Source organism: Bactrocera dorsalis, chromosome 1 (genome assembly GCF_023373825.1).
Source record: "Bactrocera dorsalis isolate Fly_Bdor chromosome 1, ASM2337382v1, whole genome shotgun sequence".
Lineage (NCBI taxonomy): Eukaryota > Metazoa > Arthropoda > Insecta > Diptera > Tephritidae > Bactrocera > Bactrocera dorsalis.
Window position 1 is genome coordinate 3915117 of NC_064303.1, and position 12662 is coordinate 3927778.

The following is a 12662-nucleotide window of genomic DNA, read 5'->3' on the forward strand; positions in this document are numbered from 1 at the left end:
TGATGTTTTGTGGTATAGCCGGCACGCGTGCCTAAAACTAAGCGTATGCGTGACGTGCTGCAGTGTAGCGTGTCGGTATGGCTTGTCGACTATAATGCGTATCATATTTTTGTATTTTAAGCGCCAAGTAGGCCTTAACTACCGTGTGTTTGCGGTCTTAAGAGATGTTTTTGTTTATTTCTGTATAAACTTAGTTAATGCCGCAAAAACTAGGCATCAGTTCGCCTTATATGTGATGGTATTAGTATTGTAATTGATTTTGACAAAAAAAAGTTTGAGTTACATAGAGTTGGGGTTTCAGCAGTGAGTGACTCAAATACTAATTATTTGGAGTAACTTCAAAATCAAGTTAAAGTAAGTCGTTATTCTTACTGGAAGTTCAATATTTCGTCGAGGAAAAAGGTAACTACAAACTTCGGAAAAATTCTTTTAAAAACTCCGTTCTCATTGTTTTAATTATTAAGTGGCACTCCTGTTGTGAAATTAAAAGAAAATAAGTTTTTTATTTTCCGTTTCATTTACAAATAACCTATCTAAAGTTTAAATCTATATATCAAACATCCTTTGAATTACAGTCTTCTAAAATGAAGTCCCTTGGTTAAGTCAATTAGCTACATCAATTTATCTACAGTTTTAAACTACGGTTTCAAATATTCTTGAGTGATACTCCGAAGCAAATGATCCGACACTATCAAATACATGTTTCGTATATAGTTCTCTATACAATCATCCACCAAATTTGATCAGAACCATTTCTTTAAGTTGTCGTACTACAAGATGTGCGCCCCTCTTAAGACATTGGCCTGATATTTAGAACAGTATGGTACGCACGTATCATATAATATGTATGTATTGAAATTATGTCATTAACCGTTTGAGAATTGCATGCTAATTTGAAAGACGAATGAAAATCCATAGGGAATGGTAGGAAATGAAAATGTCTGCTTCCTATCTATCGTACTCTCCAAATATGAACCCCAGCGACTATTTAATTTTTCCAGATCAAAAGAATGCTCGCTAGAAAGATATTTTCGTCCAATGAATAGGTGAACGCCGAAAGTGAGGCCTATTTTGAAGCAAAGGAAAAATGGGAATCGCTACCGCTCAATGATAACCGCATATTTTTGGCCCGAATTGGATGATATGGACTCGGACAATATGTGGTTCCAACAGAACGGCACCACAAGTCACACAGCGTATGTCACAATAGATTTACTGAAAACAAAGTTTGGTGAACGTGTTATCGTACTTGAAATTGCGGAAGCATCGGCCGATTTATGCTTAAAAGCTGTCAAAAGTTGAGTTCATCGTCTGGACCTTCGCAAGCGTGCAATGGCATCGAATGTACTTTCTCAGGAATAAAGAATTTCATTGCAATCCCAAACAATTTTTGTTGTAATCAAAGAGTTAGTAATCAAAGTTAAATTTAACAGTTGGCTTAAAGCCAGCTTTTTAAACCGATTTACTATTGCTAATCAAAACCTCAATTAGAATGAAATTTAGTAACCAACTTTTGTCAAAACATCACTGGATATAAGATGCTGTATCGAAAGGCAATAAACATTTTGAACAGAGGTTTTGAATTAAAAAGCTTTGATTGTTAGAATTAAAAAGCTGCTCCCGAAAATAAGATCTCATTAGAGGCAAAACAATTTAATCAGTAATTGTTAGAACTGAACAGGGTCATCGGAAATAAGTGTATAGCAAAACCGGCAATATGATATCAGCAAAAATGAATATATAAAGTGACTGATATAAATTCATGTGACACGTTTTTGTAACTGCGAGTATATTGCTAAATAACCTGTTTCAGTGATATTAAATTCTACAGCGACAATAAAAAATATACATTTAGTATGCTCAACACACATGCATTAGGAGTATACATATGTATGTGTGCATCATACGTGATATTAGCAATCAAATTAAAGTGCTTGAAATTTCCTGAACAGCTGCCATTCGCTGCACTTGCGTCAGTCGTGAAAATTCCTAAAAGAAAATAGAAATATATTTTCCAATCGCTCACAAGCTACTTGCTTCCCCAACTTCCCGTAGAGTTGCACGAATAGTGCGCAAGAAAGCACTAAAGCAATTTGGGTGAGGCAACGAAAATTTGTCCACACACACCGAAATGAATCAAGGAAATAGCGACGACGTCGACGAGGCAACGATTGATTGCCCCCAAGGGTCGACAGCAGCAGCAGGAGCGCACAGCTTGGCGGAAAGGGAAAGCTAAAAACTGCAGTTAGCGCGCTGTGCGACGCGTTAATGGTGGTGTCACTTGCAGCAACGCAGCGATTAGAGTTTTTACGACGCAAATGAACATACACATATACTCAATACATATGTAGGTTTGTGTGCATGTGAGAAGGTAAATGGGTAGAGGGTGCGTTGATGCTTTAATGCTGAAAGCAACAACACCCTTTTGTACGAGTATATGTGCTGGCGTTGCAAGTGGCAAATGGCAAGAAATCAAGTGTTGCACTTCACACAACGTGAAGCAATCGCTGAAGAAGTGGAGGAAGTGCCAGCAGATGTAAGTGCTTACGCAGGACACGAAGGCTATTTGTAGTTGTTGTTATGTATTTGTGTGAGTGTGCTACAAGGCTCCCTTGATAATTGCGCGCATTTAACCCGCTTCCCAACACTGCTCTGTGCTGTGCGCGCGGTAATCAAACAAGAAATTATTGCAATTTCGCAACCAATTCGACCAATTTTCTTCTTCAGCGGATGCGGTGGTGGGTTTTGGTGGCGCAGATAAGCAAATGACTTCCGCTCTGCATCATGTACAATTTCCTTAACTACATCTTCGAGTAACGTAGTATATATGGCTCGACCGGCAACACGGGAAATGCATTTTCCATGGGTGCCGCTGATAAATCGCGGAAATGAGCCCTCAAGCGCCAGCAGCCGGCAGCGTGGGAGTTGTAGCCCGGCAACCGTCTTGAGTGTGTGTGTTATTATTGTTGCAAGCAACGATTTAAATGTGTTAAGATTATTACAAGTTATCGCACCGGTGCTGAGAAAGCTAAGAAACACACATCCCGTGCGCGTTAGCGTATTAGTATATCTAATCATAAGTTTTGCTAAGCCGCTTAGTGGCCGGTGCGGTGCGTGCGGCGCGCTGTGGTGCCACTCATAAATGTGGTAAGTCGTTACTTACCATCAGATTAGCAGCTAAAGCAAAAATATGATTCCACATTATGTTTGTTGTATTTTCGAATTTAGAACCGCATTGGGATTTGCGTTTTGTCATCAACAAAAATGACAAAGGAGTGTGCCAGTTGGCGAAGCCATTAAAATAAATGCGAATTGTTGTGGGTTAATTAACTGCTTTCGAAAGAGAAATATATAGTATTATACAATATTCGAGTATATTTTCATGTGTAAGTAAATCTAATCTTCTTTAAAGGCTGAATAGAGTTAGGAAAATGTTTATGATCTTTATATTCTCTTCTTCAGATGACAATAAATTGTAAACCTTTTTCATTGTATCCTTGTTTTTGTTTAGGTGGTATAAAACCCCAAAAGAACAAATCGGCTCGCAGAGACTTTACTGAAATAATATCTTCGCATTAGGGGAGTTTTTAGGCTTAAGATCAAAGATTTAAGATTTAATAAGTCCTAAATAGTATAACAATAATCTAAGAGATTGGTGCAAAATATTTGATTAGATTTTAGAACAAGATGAAATGTAGGAATTATGCTCCAAACATATCATCATTGGTATATCCTTATTAAAGCAGAATAATAGAAAAGAATGTACTTAGTATGTACCAGGAATATTAACGAAAAAATTAACTTGAGAGCCAACAACAATCAATAGAAATATTGCTTTAGAAGTGCTCTCTTTGCTCTTCAATGCAATTCTTAGTTTTGTACACTATCCAATTTCGTGGAAAAAGTCGCATATTATCTTGATAGATAAACCTGGTGAATAGAAGTTCCTATCACAGATGTCTTCTTTCCTTCACGAAAATAATATAATGTCAACGCATTAAATCGGGATAGAGCAAGTACATAGAATTACTAAAGAAATAGGAAAAGCATTTGAACACAGAGAGTACTGTTCAGTTATATTTTTAGACATGGCTCAGGCGTTTGATAAGGTGTGATGAAGGCCTTTAGAAATGTATAAGATATTGGAGGTTTATTTAAAAAATGTACAATTTATGGTTAAAGTAGGAGATTTTATATCCGATGAAAGACATATAAAGGCTGGTATACCACAGGGCAGTGTTTTAGACCCAACTCTATACATAATAACGGGTGATTTTTTTGAGGTTAGGATTTTCATGCATTAGTATTTGACAGATCACGTGGGATTTCAGACATGGTGTCAAAGAGAAAGATGCTCAGTATGCTTTGACATTTCATCATGAATAGACTTACTAACGAGCAACGCTTGCAAATCATTGAATTTTATTACCAAAATCAGTGTTCGGTTCGAAATGTGTTTCGCGCGCGTGTTTTGTTCAGCGATGAGGCTCATTTCTGGTTGAATGGCTACGTAAATAAGCAAAATTGCCGCATTTGGGTGAAGAGCAACCAGAAGCCGTTCACGAACTGCCCATGCATCCCGAAAAATGCACTGTTTGGTGTGGTTTGTACGCTGGTGGAATCATTGGACCGTATTTTTTCAAAGATGCTGTTGGACGCAACGTTACGGTGAATGGCGATCGCTATCGTTCGATGCTAACAAACTTTTTGTTGCCAAAAATGGAAGAACTGAACTTGGTTGACATGTGGTTTCAACAAGATGGCGCTACATGCCACACAGCTCGCGATTCTATGGCCATTTTGAGGGAAAACTTCGGACAACAATTCATCTCAAGAAATGGACCCGTAAGTTGGCCACCAAGATCATGCGATTTAACGCCTTTAGACTATTTTTTGTGGGGCTACGTCAAGTCTAAAGTCTACAGAAATAAGCCAGCAACTATTCCAGCTTTGGAAGACAACATTTCCGAAGAAATTCGGGCTATTCCGGCCGAAATGCTCGAAAAAGTTGCCCAAAATTGGACTTTCCGAATGGACCACCTAAGACGCAGCCGCGGTCAACATTTAAATGAAATTATCTTCAAAAAGTAAATGTCATGAACCAATCTAACGTTTCAAATAAAGAACCGATGAGATTTTATGCGTTTTTTTTTAAAAAAAAGTTATCAAGCTCTTAAAAAATCACCCTTTATATACTGCAGATCTTTCAAGAGCTAATAATCAACATTTGTGGATGATATAGCTTTAGTGAGCCGTAAAAAATACCACATTATAACATCAATAATATAAGCGGAGAACTTAAGTTTTTAAGTAACTTATTGTTAGGCTTTAAAAAAAAGTAGATCCAATAAATAAAGAAATATTGAAAAAAATAAAATAAAAATTACGACGTTGTTTTCCGAATGATAAAAAAACACTTTGACTAAAAGCTATATTTCTGCTAAACTGTCCGCTTTGATATGCTGCTTTTTAATGGATTTCACACTCGAATATCATTTTTCTAACCCTTGCTTTTATATGAACTCATTGGAATCGTCGACTGATTGAATCGGATTGTCACAATAGAGGAATCAATCAGGTTTTCCATCATCTGGAATATGCCAGAATACTTCGTAAAAAGTTATTCTGAAAACATATGTATCGCAGGAAGAGAACTATCTCCTAAATAAGCTGTTAGACTTAAACCCACACATTTTTTTCGACCATTACATATATGTAATCATATCTCCGAAGTGCTTACATCCTCAAAGTGTACTCTTTTTACAAAGGAATACTCTCTTGCGTTCATATACAATATATAATATATATGTATATCAAGCTCTTAAAAATACCTTAACTTATCAACTTACGAGTACGTCTGAATACATTATAGCCAAAACTACTCACCTCAATGTATCCCTGTACGCTATCGCATTGTTGGAGCACCAAAATCGCCGAATTAAATTTCAAAGCCGACAGTTCATCGGGCGAACAGGGACTCAAGAAGCCACTATCCGCATCACTGTGCGAGGACAGTGGACGCGGCTTACGTATTTTATACGGCACATTACGACTCGGTACTGGACCCGGATTGAATAGGACATAATTCGATTCGATTGGCACTGTACGCGCGCGTAAATGTTCCTTACCGTCCAGCAACATATGCTGCAAATGAAGCATATGTTCTGAACTGACAAGCTCCGAGACGGCACGCTGTTCGATGCTTAATACACCGGCACCGTCGGAAATAGAGGAGCTGTTCATTTTATTGTCATTGCCCGCGGAACGCTTGCCGCGCTTATCATTCGCGTTGTCTGTGCTGCCGTTAGCAGACGAATGTTTCGACGAGCGAAACGGTGAAAGATTTAGGAACGTTAAACGCTTTTTTGTGCGTTGCAGCGTCGTTTGCGAAGACGTCGCTGAGGTGGACGAGCTCGTTGAGTTAGTTGAGGTGGAAGATTCTACGAGGGCAGTAGATGTAGTTGTAGTGGTGGAGGCAGTGGTATTTGTGTCCTTTGATTCCTGGCTATTCGACATGCTTGGCGCTGCATCGAGAACTTCGAGTAGCTGCTCAAAACTGGCGGACTCACGTAACATGGGCTCGACGGTATTTGGAACGGTCTGTACCGCCAATGCCTCTAAATTAGCATGTACTAGTTGTTCATTAGTATATGGATTTGGTATGCCAATATCGGCTATGGGTTCCTCTTCAAAGTCATCAGGATCAATGACAAAGTAGTTGTGATGATCGAAATTCGCTGTATTCGCTGCACCGCCGCACGCCTCCTCGAATGTCACCTCTACAACGAGCGTGTCTTCCTCCGCCGGCAGTTCCTCATTGTATATCACCTCGGGCACAATTTCTTCTTCACTAAAATTCAAGTTTTGACGCGAACTAAATAACGGATCACGTAGACCATGTACTGGTGATGGCTCGAACAGGCCACCTAACTGCTCATGTGTCCGTTGACGCATAGCTTTCTCATTGATAAAGTCGACGGGATCGAATAAACAGTAGTTGTCCATATGGGACACGTGTGTCTTACGCTGACGCACCGGCAAATTTTTCAATTTCTCACTGTAGTCCGCATCATTATTATTCGAAGCATTCGAGTTCGGTGGGCTGGCATCAGGTGGCGCCGGTGGCGGTGGTGAGACCTCATTCGACGAGGATGTGACATCATCCTGCGTCACGCTACTCGCTGCAAGCGACTTCTGCGAACCGCGACTGAGTGATGCAAATAAACCACGCGCCAAGCAATTCTTCAGCTCAGACACGCGACCTTTATAGGGACTTGACTGCGCACTCGCACTCCCGCCCGCATGCTCGCTACCATCATATACACCCAAACGCGCATTCAACTTGCTCAACTCCTTGCGTTCCTTCTTGCTGAGCACAACCTTACCGCGCGAAGGTGTCGCTGGTGCCGACAGTGAGACACCACCCTCGGCAGAGGTTTGCATTGCGAGGTAGCGCGAATCGCGCGTTGGCATTTGCGAGATCGGTGGCGGCGTCGGTGGTGGTGGCTCACGATAAGGCGGTGGCTGTGGTGAGTGCTGTGCCGACATACCGCATTTCGCGAACTGTGAGTTCGTAATGACCGTCGTCGACTCATAGCTCACGGGAAAGTCACAAAAGAGCTCAGTAAATTGTGTCGAGTCAGCGCCTGTATAGCGACCATTGTAGAAGTTCAATTCCATGTAGTTAGCGTCACGTATGGCGTTCGGATCATCGCGAAAATCCTGCGTGTGCGTAAATGAGTCGTTGCAAAGATTACGATTGATATGCGGTTGCGAGGCGTGCAATGTGGACGCGCCAGCAGACTTCGGTATTGTGCCGGGTGCGCTGTTATGCGAGTGTATTGACGCTGTTAATGGATTATGATCGGCGCTGAAGTCACCAGTGGGCGAAGACGCACTCGTAGCATTATTTGCGTTCCGATCTGCGCCGGCTAAGGACTTGCTGTGTCGCAGCTTATTAGTTTTTTCTTTACCCTGACGTTGTGACTTCGGCATGTTGCTTTGTAACTTCGTTGCAGATTTATGTATACATTGTGGTGGCGGTGGAACCGTTACTCCGTTGTGTATCGTTCGTCGTCGCAACTTTCTACTCACCTCCGCCACAGACTTCTGGCTTTCATTAATTGCATTATTGTTTCGTTTATTATCACAAATATTTACTTGGTTGTCTTCGGTGGTTTTCAGCTCAGTGTTCGCCGCAGCTTTTTTAGACGTCAAAGCTTTCACTGAGAGTGCGGTGTTTTCGGAAGCTGCATTCTGTTGTACCTTCGCATGACCCAAGCTTCGTGGCAGCTGTAGGGATGCGCTTGCTACTGTATGTGGACGTCGGTTCCGCCTCTTCACTGTGCCGGTACATGAGCTGGGCGAGTCCCAGTCGTAGATTGATGTTTTCAAACTCACACCTAGCGTGGCGGCATTTTCGCTGGCGACTGTGCTATCAGACTTGCCGCTGCCAACAGTATTTCGCCGCCCCGTTTGGCAGTTATTGTTATCCTTTACTTCGTGTTGGTCACTCGTCTGCGGCGTGTCACAAACTTTATCCCCAACTCTTCGCGTTTTATTGGCTCTAGCCGTGCACTGGGTACTATGCTTGCTGACGGGCGCTGTGACTTCCACTAATACTGTTTCATCATCATCAACACTTTTCGCTTTATGCTCAGTCGCTGTACCGTTACTTTGCGTATCGTTCACATGTGGCGTTGTTGCAGATGGAGGTCGTCGGTGTTGGCTAGACATTTTCGTTGCCAGTAATTACAAGCAGATTGGGTCCACTGCAGCTCACTGAGCATCGCATTTAGTGTAAAATAGTTGTTTGTGGATTTTTTCTTGAGGTGTGGGGTGGGTAGGTGTGTTTTGGTGGGGGTTAACTGTGCTTGCATGCTTTTGAGTAACATTATGTTGTTGTTGTGTGTTGTAGTGTTGCTTGCTGCAGTTGTATGCGCCTATGTAGACCGCACCGCTTGAGTTTTCATAACTCGTTTCTGTTATTATTGCTGTTATAACACTACTTCTTGTTTTTATTTTATTTTTTTGCTTTATGTAGCTTGGGTATTCGTAAAATTTTAATATGATTTCACAAGCGCAATTCCGTTTCACATTCTTTCAGGTTTCACTCACTGCAAACTTTTTTCAGAAATCTTTCATTTTGACCAATGCAAATTCTTCACATTTTCACGCTCAACTGACCAAGCAGACAATCGGTCAGTGCTTTTGTGCTGTGCGATAAGTTACAGTGCTTTCTTTCTTTATATTTTCCCTTCGTTATCATTTTCACTTTGTTCACTATTTTCTGGCCTTTTGGTTTTTAATTTATCTGCGTATTTTTTGTTGGCCTAACTGTGTTGTTAAATAAAATGAAATTAATGGTTTCATAAATCTTCATCCTTATGTGCCTCCACCCTTAGATTTGCCGTGCTTTTCTTTTTTCTTTGCCCTCAAACGGTTGCAGAAAGTGTAAGAGTTAATGGATTTTTATTGTATTTGCTTTGAAACAGCGAAAAAATAAAAATATATTAAACCGTAAAATCGTATGGAAGATGGAAGTGCCAACGGTTTTTTCGGCAATCGCTGACAGGCTTTCACCCTTTAGGCAACTGAAGTAACAGTAAAGTGCTATTGTGCTTTCGTCGAAACTTTTACTGGCTTTCATTCGCTTTTGTCTTCTCTTGGTTAATTATTGCCTATTTTTTGTGTAGTTGCTTTTTTCACTTCAAATTATTTGTTGATTCAAAAACCAATTCTTTAAACGGAAAAAAATATATTTAAGAAAGATTGGCTTTTAATGGCGAACCTTGAGAAAAATTAAACTTTCCTTTAATCAATATAAGGTCAGGGTTTCACCAGTGCTCTCTACGAAGCAAGAAATCGCAGTTAAAACCGTTTTTATAACCATCAAGAGGAAAATAAATCTTCAAAATCTTCATGGTTTCGAATTTGGAGCCCCTAGAAGCTTATTAGAATATTTATTCAAGCAATATACAATTTCCACCAATTCTGGTAAGTATGGGCTAGTTCTGAAGAAAACAAACACCAAACTTTCATCATTATGTGTGCTCAACTTAGGTGGAAAAAGCACGTAGATTCCACTTAAGGTGATTCTGGATCTCACTGCACTCCATAGCAGAACAGAACAGAATATTAAGCGCTCACTCCTTCCTAGAAACGACATTACCAAGAGGATTTACATCAAAAAGGGAGTCAAAGTGTCACTGAATGATAGAGGTCCAACGCTTACGAATAGCTGCGTAGTAGCACAAAACAATGGAATACACACGGATCGAAGACGGCAGATAAAATTGGGGCTGATATAGTGGACTCATGTGGTCTACGCCATTGGCATTGGTTCGGTAGTACGAAAGGGTTATTACTGCAAACAATATCGTACTAACATGGATCATTCGCCATAGAGGAATCAGTGGAAATGACCTAGTCTGCTGGTGAAAAAAGCTGCGGCAACCAGTCCTAGAACTGGAACTACGCAAACAGGAAAGGATCAGTAAAAAACACCACTGGCAACAAGTGCCTGGGGTTCGAGAAACAAGAATGTTTCTGGGAGAGTACTACGCAGAACAGGCTAAGAAACTAATCGCCTTTTCTAGAGACGATAAAAGACAGCTTAGACAGAGTTTATACAGGTCACTGCAAGTTGGCGATTAGGGTACTTTTCCTCGGATTAATGTTGCTTTTATGACTAAAGAGCAGAGAGGCCAGAGCACATACTCCTGGATTGCTGCGTGATCGGCAGGCCAAGGAGTCAATTAATCAAAAAATTCAGTCCGGTGAGATAGCACATTACAACCATTATCACAGAAGCTATACTTAGATTTAACTCAAGCCCAGTTTACAGGGCACAAAAGACCAGACCTACCGGTACATAAGGCCTAAATGCATGCACTACTTTACAACCAGCTTTAATGTGCTAACTATTAACTCAGTACAGCTGATGGCTTTAATTGTCTAATTGTAAACTGAAATGGCAGTCAAAGAGACGCGCGACTAGGAAACGCTGCTAGCTGTCCGCCTAACCAGCCCTTCGCATTGTACTTGTATGTGGTAGCTCCTAGAAATATGTAGTCTAGCAATAAGTTGTAAATTTGCTATTTCTCAGCCACTCGTCAACCACATTGCGCAACAGCCCTCCCCGAGAAAGTTAAAGTGGCAAGACAACTGAGCAAATTGATTCACACTGTTTCGTTTTTTCTTCCTTTTTAACGCTAATAAACTCCAACAAGTTGCATAATTGTTGGCGCATGATGAATTTAAATGGCAATGAAATGAGCTGCAAGCCGAAAACGAAATGGGCAAAGTAATATGCAATGAAAGAGAGAGAGCAATATATACAGCGAAGCGACCGCTGAGCGGTGAAAGCAGAACTTTTGTCATTACCTTCGAGGCCGTTGTAATTTCGCGTTACTTTTGTAATTAAAATGTAAATTTTTAATTGAATTGCGAGCAGCAAGATTGTCGGTTTTTGGGGCGGTGAAGTTTATATGAAGAATGGCATACAATTAGGCGCAGCAATGACTTATTGTAATTATGTGAGTTAACTACTTAGGAAATTAGGTTAGTGTGTATTACAAGTTGGTATTGCGATGATTTTTAATTTAGTACGAGAAAAAATTGCGAGTAAATAAGAGCTGAAATGGTGATAAGCATACCTTTAGGCGTTTAAATTGCTAGAATAAAATGTTGTGCCTTTTTAAGCTTGAATTTGTTTCAAACGAGGATGCATACAAGTAGAAAGTCCTGATAAATGTTCAAAAGAATGCATAAATATAAAAAAACTAATACAGTTCCCTAAAACATAGTATAGTTTTAGGCGCATGACATTTTTTTGTGCCCAGCGAAAATTATAAACAATTTCGACTGAAATAAGTGTTTTTGAAATTCTCCGAATATATTTTATTAACTTTTGTCTGTTTCATAAAATATTGTATAGTTTTAGGCGCATAATGTTATTTTTTTTGTTTCTAATGAAAGTTATAATTTATTTCGAGAGAAATAGGATATTTGTACTATAATTTGCAAATTATGTTTTATTATATTTATTTTTTCATAAACTGTAAAATAGTTTTAGGCGCAGGATAATTACTTTTCTATTTAGAATGAAAAATGTGAGCGATTTCGAGTGCAGTTAGTATTTTGCAATGAAATTTTCAGGAAACATTTCATATAACTTATATTTTCCATAACCGTACTATAGTTTATGGCGCACGGCAAATATTTTTGTGTTATGAATGAAAATTTGACCAATTCCGAGTTTAATTAATATATTAACAAAGAAGTTCTCAAAATTGATTGACTGTTTATATGAGAAAAGTATGAATTCAACACTCATTTACGAAATTAATTAACTTCGACAATGTTTCTTTCTCCCCAAAATTTATAAAAACGTGAATTGGACTAAAGAATTTAAGAGATAACCGTCTTCTCAGACGAAACTGGTCTAAAAATAACTAAAAAGCCTTAAAGTATGCTATAAAATTGTGTGATTTATTTTTATTTCCAACTTAAACACATTTCTTTCCAGCATTTCCTCATCACAACTTCACCGTTAACTGAACAAATGCTACTTCCAACACAAAAACAATGACAACTTCAACCATGAGGTAGTAAGTACACTAGATCTAATGCAATACACTACTTCGCTTCAATGCAATACT

The 12662-nt window shown here is 39.6% G+C and overlaps 1 protein-coding gene and 1 long non-coding RNA gene across 7 annotated transcripts in view; one reads left to right on the plus strand and one right to left on the minus strand.

The window, feature by feature from the left end:
• The window catches only part of LOC105232477 (protein sickie), a 396183-nt gene that overhangs the window by 305850 nt on the left and 77671 nt on the right, over positions 1-12662 (minus strand). For 3 of the 6 annotated variants that reach the window (XM_049446863.1, XM_049446861.1, XM_049446862.1), the window contains exon 2: positions 5887-9336. The exons of the other annotated variants lie outside the window; for them this stretch is intronic. In XM_049446863.1, coding sequence (XP_049302820.1) covers positions 5887-8736 — 2850 coding nt within the window. In that variant the 5' untranslated portion in view covers positions 8737-9336. The remainder of the gene's footprint in view (positions 1-5886; positions 9337-12662) is intronic. 6 annotated transcript variants of the gene reach the window in all.
• The window catches only part of LOC125775851 (uncharacterized), an 86260-nt gene that overhangs the window by 73232 nt on the left and 366 nt on the right, over positions 1-12662 (plus strand). The window contains exon 2 of the long non-coding RNA XR_007421421.1: positions 12530-12611. This is a non-coding gene — a long non-coding RNA (uncharacterized LOC125775851). The remainder of the gene's footprint in view (positions 1-12529; positions 12612-12662) is intronic.